Source organism: Balaenoptera ricei, chromosome 11, assembly GCF_028023285.1.
Source record: "Balaenoptera ricei isolate mBalRic1 chromosome 11, mBalRic1.hap2, whole genome shotgun sequence".
NCBI lineage: Eukaryota > Metazoa > Chordata > Mammalia > Artiodactyla > Balaenopteridae > Balaenoptera > Balaenoptera ricei.
Window position 1 is genome coordinate 80,884,348 of NC_082649.1, and position 12,987 is coordinate 80,897,334.

General features: G+C 43.6%; 1 protein-coding gene across 12 annotated transcripts in view; it reads left to right on the top strand.

Moving 5' to 3' along the window:
- ATXN7 (ataxin 7) overlaps nucleotides 1-12,987 on the top strand; it is a 140,742-nt gene that overhangs the window by 40,457 nt on the left and 87,298 nt on the right. For all 12 annotated transcript variants that reach the window (XM_059940114.1, XM_059940112.1, XM_059940117.1 and 9 more), the window contains 2 exons: nucleotides 44-376; nucleotides 614-682. In XM_059940114.1, coding sequence (XP_059796097.1) covers nucleotides 55-376; nucleotides 614-682 — 391 coding nt within the window. In that variant the 5' untranslated portion in view covers nucleotides 44-54. The remainder of the gene's footprint in view (nucleotides 1-43; nucleotides 377-613; nucleotides 683-12,987) is intronic.

A 12,987-nucleotide genomic window follows, 5' to 3' on the forward strand; every position in this document is an offset into this window, starting at 1 on the left:
CCCCCGCGCGACTCTTTCCCCCCTTTTTTTTGTTACATTGTAGGAGCGGAAAGAATGTCGGAGCGGGCCGCGGATGACGTCAGGGGGGAGCCGCGCCGAGCGGCGGCGGCGGCGGCGGCGGCGGGCGGAGCAGCGGCCGCGGCTGCCCGGCAGCAGCAGCAGCAGCAGCAACAGCAGCCTCCGCAGCCCCAGCGACAGCCGCCGCCGCCGCCGCGGCGCCTACGGCCGGAGGACGGCGGCCCCGGGGCCGCCTCCACCTCGGCCGCCACCGCAATGGCGACCGTCGGGGAGCGCCGGCCCCTGCCCAGTCCCGAAGCGATGCTGGGACAGTCGTGGAATCTGTGGGTCGAGGCTTCCAAACTTCCTGGGAAAGACGGTGAGTGTCCACGCCTTCCTCTTCCCCCCCGCTCCGCCCCCCCACCCCCGCTCCCCCGTCGTCTGACCCTTCTCCCTTCCCCCGTCCCGTGACCCGCCCCCTCGGGGGTCAGAGATGCTATCGCTCGGTTGGGGAACGCGGAGGTGCCCGCACCTACTCCGTGCGTGCGTGAGCGTGCGTCACACTCCCGGCCACTGACCTGCTTCTCCCCTCCTCCTGTGTGTGTGTATCTCCTAGGGACGGAATTGGACGAAAGTTTCAAGGAGTTTGGGAAAAACCGCGAAGTCATGGGGCTCTGTCGCGAAGGTGAGTCCAGCCCCCTGAAGGAGTTTGTGCAAGGCTAGGGGAAGTATCCCGGCCGGCTAACCAGGGCGGGAGCTCGAGCCCACCTGACCCGCTCCGCCCCCGCACGCGAGGATGCTGTCTGAGGAAGAAGGGGGAGGACTGCGCGTTTGGAAAAACCCGTTTCCGGGGGCTTCCTGTAACGGGGAGCGTCAGGAACCCTTCAGTGGAGGCCTGGCTGGGTGCAGTTTGAGCGGCGCTCGGTGATGAGCGCTGGGGAGCAGCAGTGATTTTAACCCAGATCCGTTCAGGTCTGACCCCCTTATGGAAAAACAAGAGGAGTGGAGGAATTCTCAGTTTCCGAAAGCTTTTCCATGAATGTTTTAGGGGGCTCTGAAAAGGAAACCTTGCCACCTGAAATTTATTGCCGGCAATCAAAATGAATTTTGAACTTTAGAAAAGGTGACACTTTACCTGTGCAGCCTATTTCTATGGGATTTAAGTTACAGAATTTCATCAAAAGGATCATCACAATTGAGGAGCTCTTGGTCGGATTTTTTTTCCTTTTTCTTTTTTTTTTTGAGCTGCCAAAATCAATGAGGCGGTGGGGGTGAAGAATTTTATATGGTGAAACAAGCCTTTAGTGCTCTTAGCTAGTGAAATCGGAGTCTAATTATTGGTCAGTTTTTAATAAAACTGGTAGAAGGGTACTCTAGGGAAATAACTGTAGTTAAAAGTGTGTCTCCAAATGAAAGGTCAGGTATCTAGGAACTGTCAGACCTTTACTTCAGATTTTCTTTTTCTGTGAATAGTCACCTTTGCTGTCTAATGCCCCTGCCAGGCCCGGGCACACTGTGGTCAGAAAGGACTTCTGAAGCCCAGTCAATTTTAGGTTCAGTTCAAGCGATTCCTTCAGTAGCAGTATGGACGAGGACTTGAGTGAGCTTTGGTATCCAAAATACTGAGTTTATTTTCCCAGTGCAATTTTATTTCTCAGTGTGACCATGTATTTTGGTATAGTTATTGTCAGGGGCCCAAGAATAGGTACAGCTTTGGCAAGTGGAATATTTTAAAGTCCAGAGTTGGCCCATTGTTATTCTGTCTCCACAGTTACTTCTTGTTTTTAGTGCCTGTGTTGCCTCCATGTTCACTGTTTTGGTTTTTTTGAACTGGCCATTTGTTGGCCTCTTGGCACTAGGAGGAAGAGTAATACCAGTGGCAGCTCTCTGAGAGCTTCCAATTGGAACAGATTACAGAGCAAATTAGTTGATTTTGAGAATGAGAATTGCTGTTTGAGACTGAAGGAAAGAGAGAGAAAGCACAGGACTTGCTGGCGATGTTGCAATAGGAAAAATCAGTTGTTAGTCCGGTTTTAGTTTTGAATTGGCAGCCCGCCTGGGCTTAAAAAATTAAAATCACTAGGTGGTAACTCATAGGAAGCAGTTGGAGTAGAGCTTTAGAGGACCTGACCCGCTCCTGTTCTTAGTCTCTTTCTCTGGGTGTGGATGCATTTCCCATAAAGGGTTTCTAAATCCGTGTGAATACAGGGTGCTAATTATTGGTAATTCCCCTATAGAGGATGAGTAAGTGTATTAGTGTTTAACTGGGCAACTTGGTCTGGATTGAGACCCAACCAAATTTAGTTGCCTGGACCCACTTTTTGCTGTATTTATTATTTTCAGTTGGGACATAGTCATGAGTGGATTTTACCAAGAAGATCTAGGACCTCTTAATTACTTTATTCAGGCACAAAGGGATCATAGATTATTTGGTTGTATGTGCTTTTGACCTATCAAATTATTAGTGACTGTTAGAGGTGCCATTTTTTTGTAAGCTGCTCTAACCATTCAGAGGATGCTGAAGCAGCCAGGATGGCTGAAACACTGCCTGCCTGTTTTGAGTAGAGACTGGACTGAAGTTTTTAACTCAGTCAATTCTTGATTTATTTGTGACATTGTGCATTTTCTGGGACAGTTTAAAAATCCAAGCATAAGGATGTTCAGCACCTAACACAGAGGGCCTTTGTTTTTCTAACAAATAGTTCATGTCAGGCTGTTTAAGAAAGGAAGATACATTTTTAAATTATCAGAAATTATTAGACAGTTATCCTTTGTCTTTGGTTGAGATTATCTCCTACCAAGAAAACGTGTTTTGGAATTAACTTTATACTAATTCCTCTTGTCAACAAAGTTAAATTGGAAAGAGATATGTAGATAAATTGATAATATGAATGAAGCACTCAGTCAGAAACTCCTCATCTTGGAGGATATTTAGGAATATTGGCCAGACGTTTCGAATTCTCCAGTTCACGATTGTGCATCTAAGAGTTGGAAACCTGGGTATAAGATTAAGTTGCTTAATGTTGCATTTCACCTTTCAGAATCTAGCTTTCCCCTTTGTAAAAGGAGATGATAACACCTACTTCTCATGGTTGTTATAAGGGTTGACATTAAATTAGATTATGGAAAATGACTTTACACATACTAATTCTTTTCAACCCTTTTAAATGCTGGTAATCTTAGACCTGATCTCCTAATTTGATATTTGTCTAGGTCAGAGGTTTTTAACCTGGGGCTTGAATGGGCTTCAGGGGGTCATAGTTCCCCTGAAATTGTATGCAAAATAGTATGTATGTCCACTTTCAGGGCAAGTGTTCCCAGCTTCTCTTGGATTCTCAAAGATTCTTCACATATCTCTATCCCCCAAAATTCAAAACTGCTAAGCTAGGATCTCTGCCTTTTTTTCTTTTTCTCTTTTTTTCTTTTTGCTCCTGTAGCTTATTTTGGCCAGTTTCCTCATGTGAGACTGCCCGAGGGTTAATGCTGTGGGAGAGGTCGGAACTATAGATTTAGATGGAAGTGAGATTATCTGTGGTTTAGCTAATATGTCATCCCCCTGTTTTCCTATTAGCTCAAGTAGGTAAATGTTAGGATAAAATTTCAGTTATCTTTCAGAGGTCAGTCTATTTTTTATCTGCATCCTCACATTTTTATTGCCTTGATTGTTTTATTCTGTAATTTGTAATATTATTTGATGGCACATTTGGTTTTAGTGGAAAAAGGTTGATAATACATTTTTAACTTTTTCAAAGACTAAACTCAGAAGAAAATTACCTTTTTTTAAAGGTGATTTTTGAAATTGTAGATTTAACAAAGTAATGTTTAGATGAAATTAATTGGTATGAGTAACTGACTAAGGTTTCCATATTAGTACCTGAAAACGTAGGGAGCCTTAAAAAATAAAAACATTAAATGCCTTAACTTCACAGCAAGTTGAAACAAAATGTAAAGTGTTATTGTGGGAGTCAACAGTGGAAATAGGACGTTTTCTTTGGGAAGTCATTCCTAACTTTTCTTGCGCCCACTTCTTATACAACATCAAAGTACCCAGTACTTTTCCTTCCTCCGAACTCTCTATCACCATTTGAAAGTGTGTGTTATGTGACAGCTCTTTTATTAGAGTGCAGGCTCCCAGAGGACAGGCTTCTTATTGACCAAGATATATTGAGCTCCTGCACATTGTTTGTGTTCAGTGAATATTTGCCCCCAAAATGAATGAACTGGGCTACTAGGAAGACTGAAGAGTTCAAATGATCAATTTTCCATTGTGTTGTGACTCAAAAAAAAGGTACCTGTTCTGTGGGGAGATGCACTTTCTGGCCCCAGGGGAGGCCAGGGACTGTCTTTCAGCATTTCCTGTGTCTCTGTCCTGAGTTTAGCACTCCATTTACACTTTCCAGAAAGAGTGCAGACAGGACACCACCTCTCTTATCTCTGATACTTAGGCAAGGGAGTAGGATGGCAACCTAGAGGATATCCACACTTGATGACAGGTGACCTCCCTATCAAAATAACAGGGACATAGTTGAGCCTAGGGCAAGATGGAAGAGAGATTGGTTGGCATCTACAGGCAGCTAGGTTAAAAAAAAAAAAAAGAGACAGACTAGGAAGATGGGTAGCCTCAGTCAACACAGACTGAGTCAACATAACAATACCACCTTTTTCTTTCCTAGGGAAAAAAAATTGTTCATAGTGAGTTAACTGAAAACAAATCAGGTATTGGTGCTGAAGACTATTAAAGTAACTACGTTATAGACATAAAACTTTCTCTCTGAAGTAAAGAGCACTTCTGTTTTTCTCTAGGGTTTCTCTTATGTTTTTCCCCCCAACTTTTCCTTTGGACAATTTGAAATGTACAAAAGTAGAGAGTATTTTAATGAGTCTCCTTATATCTTTCCTACAGCTCAAACAGCTAATGAATCCCTGCCCAATCTTGTTTCATCTCTACTGAACTCCCCACATGTCCCAGACATCATATTTCTTTTGGTTTTCTCTTTTATGCTTGCACGGACTTAAGCTTGTCTCCTGCAAAATGGAGCCTTCCTGTACTCTGCGGCTTCTTCTGAGGCAAGCCCGGCTGCCATTTGTCATCCCCTCCATGAGTGTGTAAGGGTTCTGCAGGTGGCAGGGCTTGCAGTTGGTTGACATCTCAAGCAGAGACCAAAACTAAGCCTCAGACAGGAGTCAGTGCGATCCAAGTTCACTGCATCAGAATCGCATTAATATACATTAAGGCGCATTCGGATGATGTGGTTGCAGGTCACCCACGCTTGACACTCCCTGGATGAGTGCTACGGCTGCAGTAGGCAGTGTCCTTGCTGACAGTTCCTGTTTGTAACTTTCTACCTGTAAAGTCGGCGCTAACCCAGGAGTGAGAGCCCCGGTAGACCTAGAGAGACACTCCTAAGGAAGGGTTCTTTCCCCTGAGTGTGGCTCCTTAGCTATTTTACCGCAGACTGCACTCTAGCTGAGAATGCTTTTTACATTGTTGAATGGTTGAAATAAAAACTTTGGAAAGAAGACGATTAGTTCATGACCTGTGGGAAAATATGTAAAATTCAGCTGTCAGAGTCCATGAGTAAAGTTTCATTGGAACATAGCCACAGCCCTTCATCTACTGACTGTCTGTGGCTGCTTTCTCCATGCAGTGAACCGTGGAGCTGAGTTAGGTGCGACTGAGACCATACATCCCACCAAGGCCTAAATTCACCATCTGACTCTACAGAAAAAGTTTGCCGTCCCTGTTTTAATGGGTTTCTTGGTTAATGAAGGGCCATTCTTTCTGCAGAATGTGATTCTACTACTCGAACTTTCTGTTTTGAGGGGGAGAATCTTCAAAATATTAAAAACCACTATTAAACCCAAAGTTAATTCAACATTGAAGAAATATTTGAGCTAGAAGGAGATAGTTGTGAGAGTATAAGGTTTTGTGTAAGAAGGTTCCTATTTTTGTCACTTTTGTCATTCCCTGCCACTTTTCCAGGGCATGTACGTGTTCCTGGGCAATGCAAATACAGAACATCAACAGAGCTGTTACTGTCCCGGCTTCCCAGAGCCTTTGACTACTGTGAGGGTGGGGCTTGGCTTCTGTAAAGCTCCTGTATAGTATGTAAATCCTCAGGAGAAGGAATCTAGAACTTCATGGGATTTTCTTCAAAAGGGTACCTGACACAGATTCTTGAGAATTTCTGCCCTTGAGTTGGATTAGAGAAGCTGAAGCCCTGTTGGAGGCCTTGGAACTTGACTTACAGGGCAGATTCACCAGGAAACACATCTACATTTTGATTTATAAAGAGGACATACTGAATCCTCTGATCTCTCATCTTTGATTTTGTGCTTGCTGGGAAGTGTCACACCTGGCACAGTCCATGCTGAATTCTTCAACCCACAAGGCTTCGCAGTAAAGGAAACCATGCACGTTTCCTGTAGTAGCAAGGGGCTTCCAAGCTGAATGTACTCCATTTACAGTTTTGATTGGTTCTTGTGAACTCTGATCTCAGGAGGGAAGCATGGGGAATTTATGCCTCGTTATTGAGTATGACCTGCATGTTATGTGGTCTGATTTTTCCCTTATAACAACATCCTGCTTCCTCCTGTCCACATCTCACGATATTCCCACATGTATGTGGACAGCTCAAGTTCAGTGAGAACTTTTACTCTGTGTCAGCACAGGTTTTACCTTATGTATTCTTCACAGCTGTCGTATGATCTAGGTATTACCATTATCCCCATTTTACAGATGAGGAAACAGAGGCCCAGAGAAGTGAGATTACCTCAGCAAGAACACAAAGCATGTAAGAGACCCTGGAACCCATATCTGCCTAACTCTACAGCTCACATGCTTAACCCTCCGCTGTGCTGAGCTCATTCCAGAATGTGCACCTGCTTTTCATGAGCCGAAACAGGTTGCTGTGACCTTTGTTTTCCTTATCTTTGGCTAGAAATACTGACTTAAAAAAAAAAAAATTTTTTTTTTTTTTTTAAGTAAAGAGATGAAGAGCCCTTTGGTGTGCTTTACAGCAGTCTATATGCTGTATTTAGCAGTTCTTTCATAAAATCTTTTTTTTGAGGGGGAGGGGAAGTATGCACAGTTGGCATTAGAAGTAATTGGCTTTTAAAAAAAAGATTTAAATGAAAGCTAAAGTTGCAGCGGATAGCAAACACAATCATCTGGGATTTGTACCATTAAAAAAAAATCCTTTAAAAAAAAGAAGTGAAATTCCACTGTTTAAATAGCATTTCAGTGCAAGATTGCTTTTAATCACATTGATATTCAAAGTTTATGGCAGTATTTTAATAAATGTGCTCCTCTGATTATTAAAGTAGTTTTTCATTGAAGTTCTAAGAAGAAAAAGAAGCCTGTTACTAGACTTAACAGTTGGAGTTACTGTACTTTTGAGAGGAAGGCAGAAGATTACATTTATATTCATCTTGTACAGCAGGGATTATTATAAATGAGCAGAAGAAGGAGAAGAATGATTTTTGCATGTCAGGCATTTATAACATAAAACTAGATGAAGTATTCTTGTTCCTCTTTGTGGTAAAGACCCTGCTAACATCAAATACTTTTTCTCTTATATGTAAGCTTATGGCAAGGAGAAAGTAATAGTTCATTATCAATTAGACTCATAATCTTAAAAACAGAAAATATTCCCATCCCAGGTTATACAGATGTTTTCCACAATCCTGAACTCCAGTGAGGCAGTTTTAAAAAAAACAAAAACGAAGAATGCGTTTAACCAGTGGTCCCAGGCTTTTATATTTCAAACCAGAAAGTTTCTGAAATAAATTGGGGACCAAACAAAGGGTTGCTAGCGTTTTATAATGTATATAATTAGACATTATAACATATAATTCTTATCATCATAAAAGTGTGAGGGCCATTGTTTTAGAATAAAGGACAATCCTTTAAATTTGAAGAAAGTTTAGGTTTGGGAAGGACTCATTGCATCGTCCTTATTTTTCACATTTTCTTGTGGACTTTTTGGAGATCATTGTGTATTTTGGTGTTTGATAATCACTGCTTTAAATCAGCTTCCCTAAGTGTCTGTCTTGTAACCCTAGTAGGTGTTATGCAGAAAACGGGGTTCCATTTTGTAAGTTTGCAAAAGATAGCTTTAAATACAGGCAATACTGAGAACTCCAGTTCTGGAGTTAAACAAACCTGGGTTCAGATCTCAGCTCTAGTAGGTGAGTAACTTGAGAAAGATTTACATGGCTTTGCTAAGCCTCAGGTGACTTACCTGTGCAATGGGAATCGTAGTACAGGAGTACCTCATAGTGACTGGGAGGATGAAATGGTATAATATGGTTTCAGCCTTTTGTATAATGTCTGGCAGAGTAACTGTTCAATAAACGTTACTTGCTAATTTTATTATTTTTGTCAATCATGAAAATGCAGTGACGCGAGCATGCCTCTGATCAAGTGGTTTGCCAGGACTCTCGGGAGCAGCAGGAAGTGAAATGCCAGTTTTCCTTTTGCAGGCAATTTGTAGGCAGTGAGAGGACCCCTCAGTGTGCTCAGGACAACAGAGCATAGCAAATGAACCCAAGCTCCCAGCTGTCATGGACTCCAGTGAAAATGAGAAGGGGGAGTTGACATTGCTTGTTTCCTCCTTTAGTCAGTGTCTTGACTTGCAGAGGGAAGCCCAGTGTGGGGATTGACTTTCCCCTGCTTGTACAGAGCTGCACTTGCTCCTCTCCTGGAAGCCTGTAGTTTGTGTTTCTTCTTAGACTGTTTTACAAAGCTCTTTTTCTGGGCAAGAACGGTAAATTACAGCCACCAGAATAAAGTCATCCTCACTAAGTTGGGAAATGGGTCAGAAATAACTGAGGCTACTATTTTATGATTTTATGTATGTGTGGTGGTAGTCACGGGGTTTTCTGCCTGATGAGGGAATTTTAAAAATTGCCTTTTCAATTCTAGGAAATTTCCATTTAAATTTGAAGCAGTTCTCCATTTAAATGACCTTGTTCTCTTTGGAAACTATATAGACAGATATGTTTCAATGGAAAAAAATTGTTATTGAAGTTAATACATATTCATTGTAAAGATTCTGCTAATAATTTCACTAATTTTTTCCATACTAATGGTAGTATGTAGCCATCATTTTCTGTAATCCCACTGTAGGCCAGTTTTGAGTCTTCAGTTACAGGATTTGGACTTAGGGCAATTCATACCTGATCAGGGACACCCATGTAACTACCTTGGGCACTTACTGACAGGCAGGACTCATATTTGCCAGCCTGGTCATTTCACTTTCTTTCAAGGTCCAGACTCTGTCCTTCAGCAGGCCTCAGGATATTTTGTCCAGCCATGATTCCTGCCTTGAGAATCCTCTGGCTGTTTTGCCTTTGTTCATTTGCTTTTATCCCGCAGGCGTTTGACAGGCACATTCTCTGTGCCTCTTGCGGGGTTAGAGTCCAAGGGTATAACTGCGAACAAGAAGGCACAGTACTGTCCGGCATTTGGTTAGCAAGTGTTGATGGAGTTACCCACTAAGTGCCAGGTTCTCTTGTGGGAGTTGGGATAGAGTGACACAAGTTAGAAAGAGCCCCTGCCCTCTAGTGAAGCGAGACACAATAAATACACGAACATTTTTGAAGGACATTGCGTGCTGTAAAGTCAATAAAGTAGGCTAATGAGTTGGCGGTGGAGGAGGGGGGGTTCAAGCTAACATGATCAAGGACAGCTTATCTGAGCTTTAACATTTAAACTGAGATGGGAATGGTGAGAAGGAAGTGGCCACTGGATCATGTGGAAGAAGGCGAAAGAGTGTTCCAAGCAGAAGGAAAAAGCAAGTATGCGGCCTCTGAGATGGGCATGGAGCAGAGTAGAGGGAGATGAGGCTAACAAAGGTCAGATAACAGAGGCCAAGGTCAGGAATTTGGGTTTATCCGAAGTGTAATGAGAGCCTACTGGGGGGTAGTAGCTTCAGCAGGGGGTGGCCTGATCTAATTTGTGATGTGTAAAGACCACTGGCTGTTGGATGGTGGATGGATTGGGGAGAGGGTCTAGGGACCAGTCAACTAGGTGAGAGGTGATAGTGGCTAGATCCCGGTGATGGCACTGGCAAGGCAGAAAGGCTGTCCTCTTAAGGATGTACTTTGGAGGTGGAGTTGGTTTTTTTTTTTTATTGGAGTGTAGTTGCTTTACATTGCTGTGTCAGTTTCTGCCGTACAGCAAAGTGAATCAGCCATACGTATATATGTCCCCTCTTTTTTGGATTTCCTTCCTATTTAGGTCACCACAGAGCACTAAGTGGAGTTCTCTGTGCTCTACAGTAGGTTCTCATTAGCTACCTATTTTATACATAGTAGTGTATATATGTCAATCCCAGTCTCCCAATTCATCCCACCCCCCTCCCTTTTCCCCTTGGTATCCATACGTTTGTTCTCTATGTCTGTGTGTCTGTTTCTGCTTTGCAAGTAAGATCATCTGTACCATTTTTCTAGATTCCACACATATGCGTTAACATACGATATTTGTTTTTCTCTTTCTGACTTACTTCACTCCGTATGACAGACTCTAGGTCCATCCACCTCTCTGCAAATGACCCAGTTTCGTTCCTTTTTATGGCTAATATTCCATAGTATATATATACCACATCTTCTTTATCTGTTCATCTGTTGATGGACATTTAGGTTGCTTCCATGTCTTGGCTATTGTAAATAGTGCTGCAGTGAACATTGGGGTGCATGTATCTCTTGGAATTATGGTTTTCTCCGGGTATATGCGTAGGAGTGGGATTGCTGGGTCATATGGTAGTTCTATTTTTAGTTTTTTAAGGAACCTCCATTCTGTTCTCCATAGTGGCTGTATCAATTTACATTCCCGCCAACAGTGTAAGAGGGTTCCCTTTTCTCTACACCCTGGAGTTGATGATTTAGTGAAGAATTGAATGTGGATGAGGGAGAGAAGTAAGGATTGGAATCTGAGGCTTGAGCAGCTGAGTGGTACCATCTAATGAGCTGAGGAATGGTGGAAAATCAGGAGACTCAGGGTCAGGAGCTCTGTTTTTGGCCACACTGTGCATCCTCATGCAGCAGTTGAATATAGAGCCCGGAGCTGGTGGAGCAGCCTGGGTTGGAGCCACTGGGTGAGTCTGTGTCATCACTGTACAGAGGGCATGGAAAGCTGGGGACAGGTGAGTTCCTCTCAGGTGTGAGCGTCAGTAAAGAAAAGAAGGGAGCCAGTGGCTGAGCCCTCATTAAGGGCGTGTGTGGGTGAGGGGGAATCAGCAGGAGGGGTGAGGAATCACCAGTGAGGGGGGAGGGAAACCAGGTGAGTGTGGTGGTGTAGGATTCCAGAGAAGAAACACGGTAAGTGAGGAGTGATGGCCAGTGTCCCGTGCTGCTGTGAAGTAGAGTAGAGCCAAGCCAGGGAATTGATCTCTGGCTGTGGCAGTGTGGAGGTCATTAGTGACCTTAATCAGGAGAGTCAGGGAGGCAGATGCCTGGTTGGAGGGGAGCTATATGACCAGAGCTGGAGAAGTGGAGAGGGCAAGTGGGGCCAGGTCTTCAGAGGGTTTTGCTTTAAAGAGAATGGAGAAATGAGTTAAAAGCAGGATGGGGGCATAGATAAAGGCAATAAAGGGAAGGTGTGTTTTGTTTCGTTTCATTTCATGTTATTTATTTTGGATAGTATTGGGGCACATTTGTCTGCCACTGGAAATGATCCAGGAGTGAAAAGTAATTGATCACATGTGAGAAAATGGATAATCACGAGGATAATACCTTGTGACGGGAAAAGGCCATGGGATCACAGCCCAGGTGGATGGGTCAGTTCTGGGTTGAATCAGAGACTTTTTTGTGTTGTAGTGAGAGGAGGAGCATGTGGATCAGTTGCAGGCAGGGGTGTGGAATTGTGGGAAGATAAGGTAGGGAGTTCTTTCCTGTCATTTCTGTGACGTAAAAGAGAACATAGGTTATCAGTTGAGTGTGGGTAGGAAGAAGAATTTTGTATGTCTTTTTCTTAAAGTATCTAGACAGGGCTGATGGGGAGGTATTACCCAAGTAAATGGGCAGTTATGTAGCCTTTAGAAGCCTCCCATGGTGCTTAGAAGAAAATCGAAACTTCCTAGCAAGACCTGTGAGGTCTTGGATGGGTGGGAGTGTGAGCCCAAAAAATCAGGGATCTCCACAACTTGAGGGGAGAGTAAAGTCAGAGCTCGGAGTGGGGAAGCAGTGGTCAGGCAAGGAAGGCTTCCTGGAGGCGGTGAAGGGGAGAGTTGGAGCTTTTGTTAAGCCACAAAGGAGGAGTTAGCTGGTATGGTATGGGAGCAGCCTCTGCGGTGGGGACATATCTAGGGGGTGGGGGAGCCTGGAACTTGGCTGCAGTCCTGGGAGGTGAGTGCTGGAGCTCTCCATGCACCAGGAGGGAAGTCATCCTGAAAAGAGGTTTGTACTTTGTCCAGAGGGTGGACTCTGAAAGGTTGCCATGGTAGTAGTATGGATGTTGAATTAGCAGTGGCTGACGTAGAAGCTGGAGGCCAGTGGGGCCTGTAGCCTGCCTCCTTATGTGAAATCCTCAGGGGTATAGGTAATCATAAGCTGAGGAAGTGAGGTTTCAAAATATAGCTTTAAAATCTAAAGTGGATAGTTTCTCCCTCATAAAACACTTCAGTGATGTCTGTTTCTTTGTGTTCAGTCATTGATTCAGCGCGTATTAATTGAGCACCTACTTTGAGCTAGGTATTGTTCTAATTTTCAGCAAAACAGCAAACGTTCTAGAGCTGCCCTCACAGAGTTTCTATTTTTGTGGGCGAGAGGCAACAACTTTTTAAAAAGTGAAATATATATACGGTAGTTGGTGATGGGTGGTCTGGAGAAGGATTAAGTTGGAGGGGTACAATTTAAAATAGGGTGAGAAGGAGGTCTCTGAACAAGACTTGCAGGGTATGAAGGTGTGAGCCATGTGGATATGGTGGACGAACCTTGGGCAGAAGGAACAGAGAATCCAAAGGCTGTGGCAGGAGAGGGTCCTGGAGG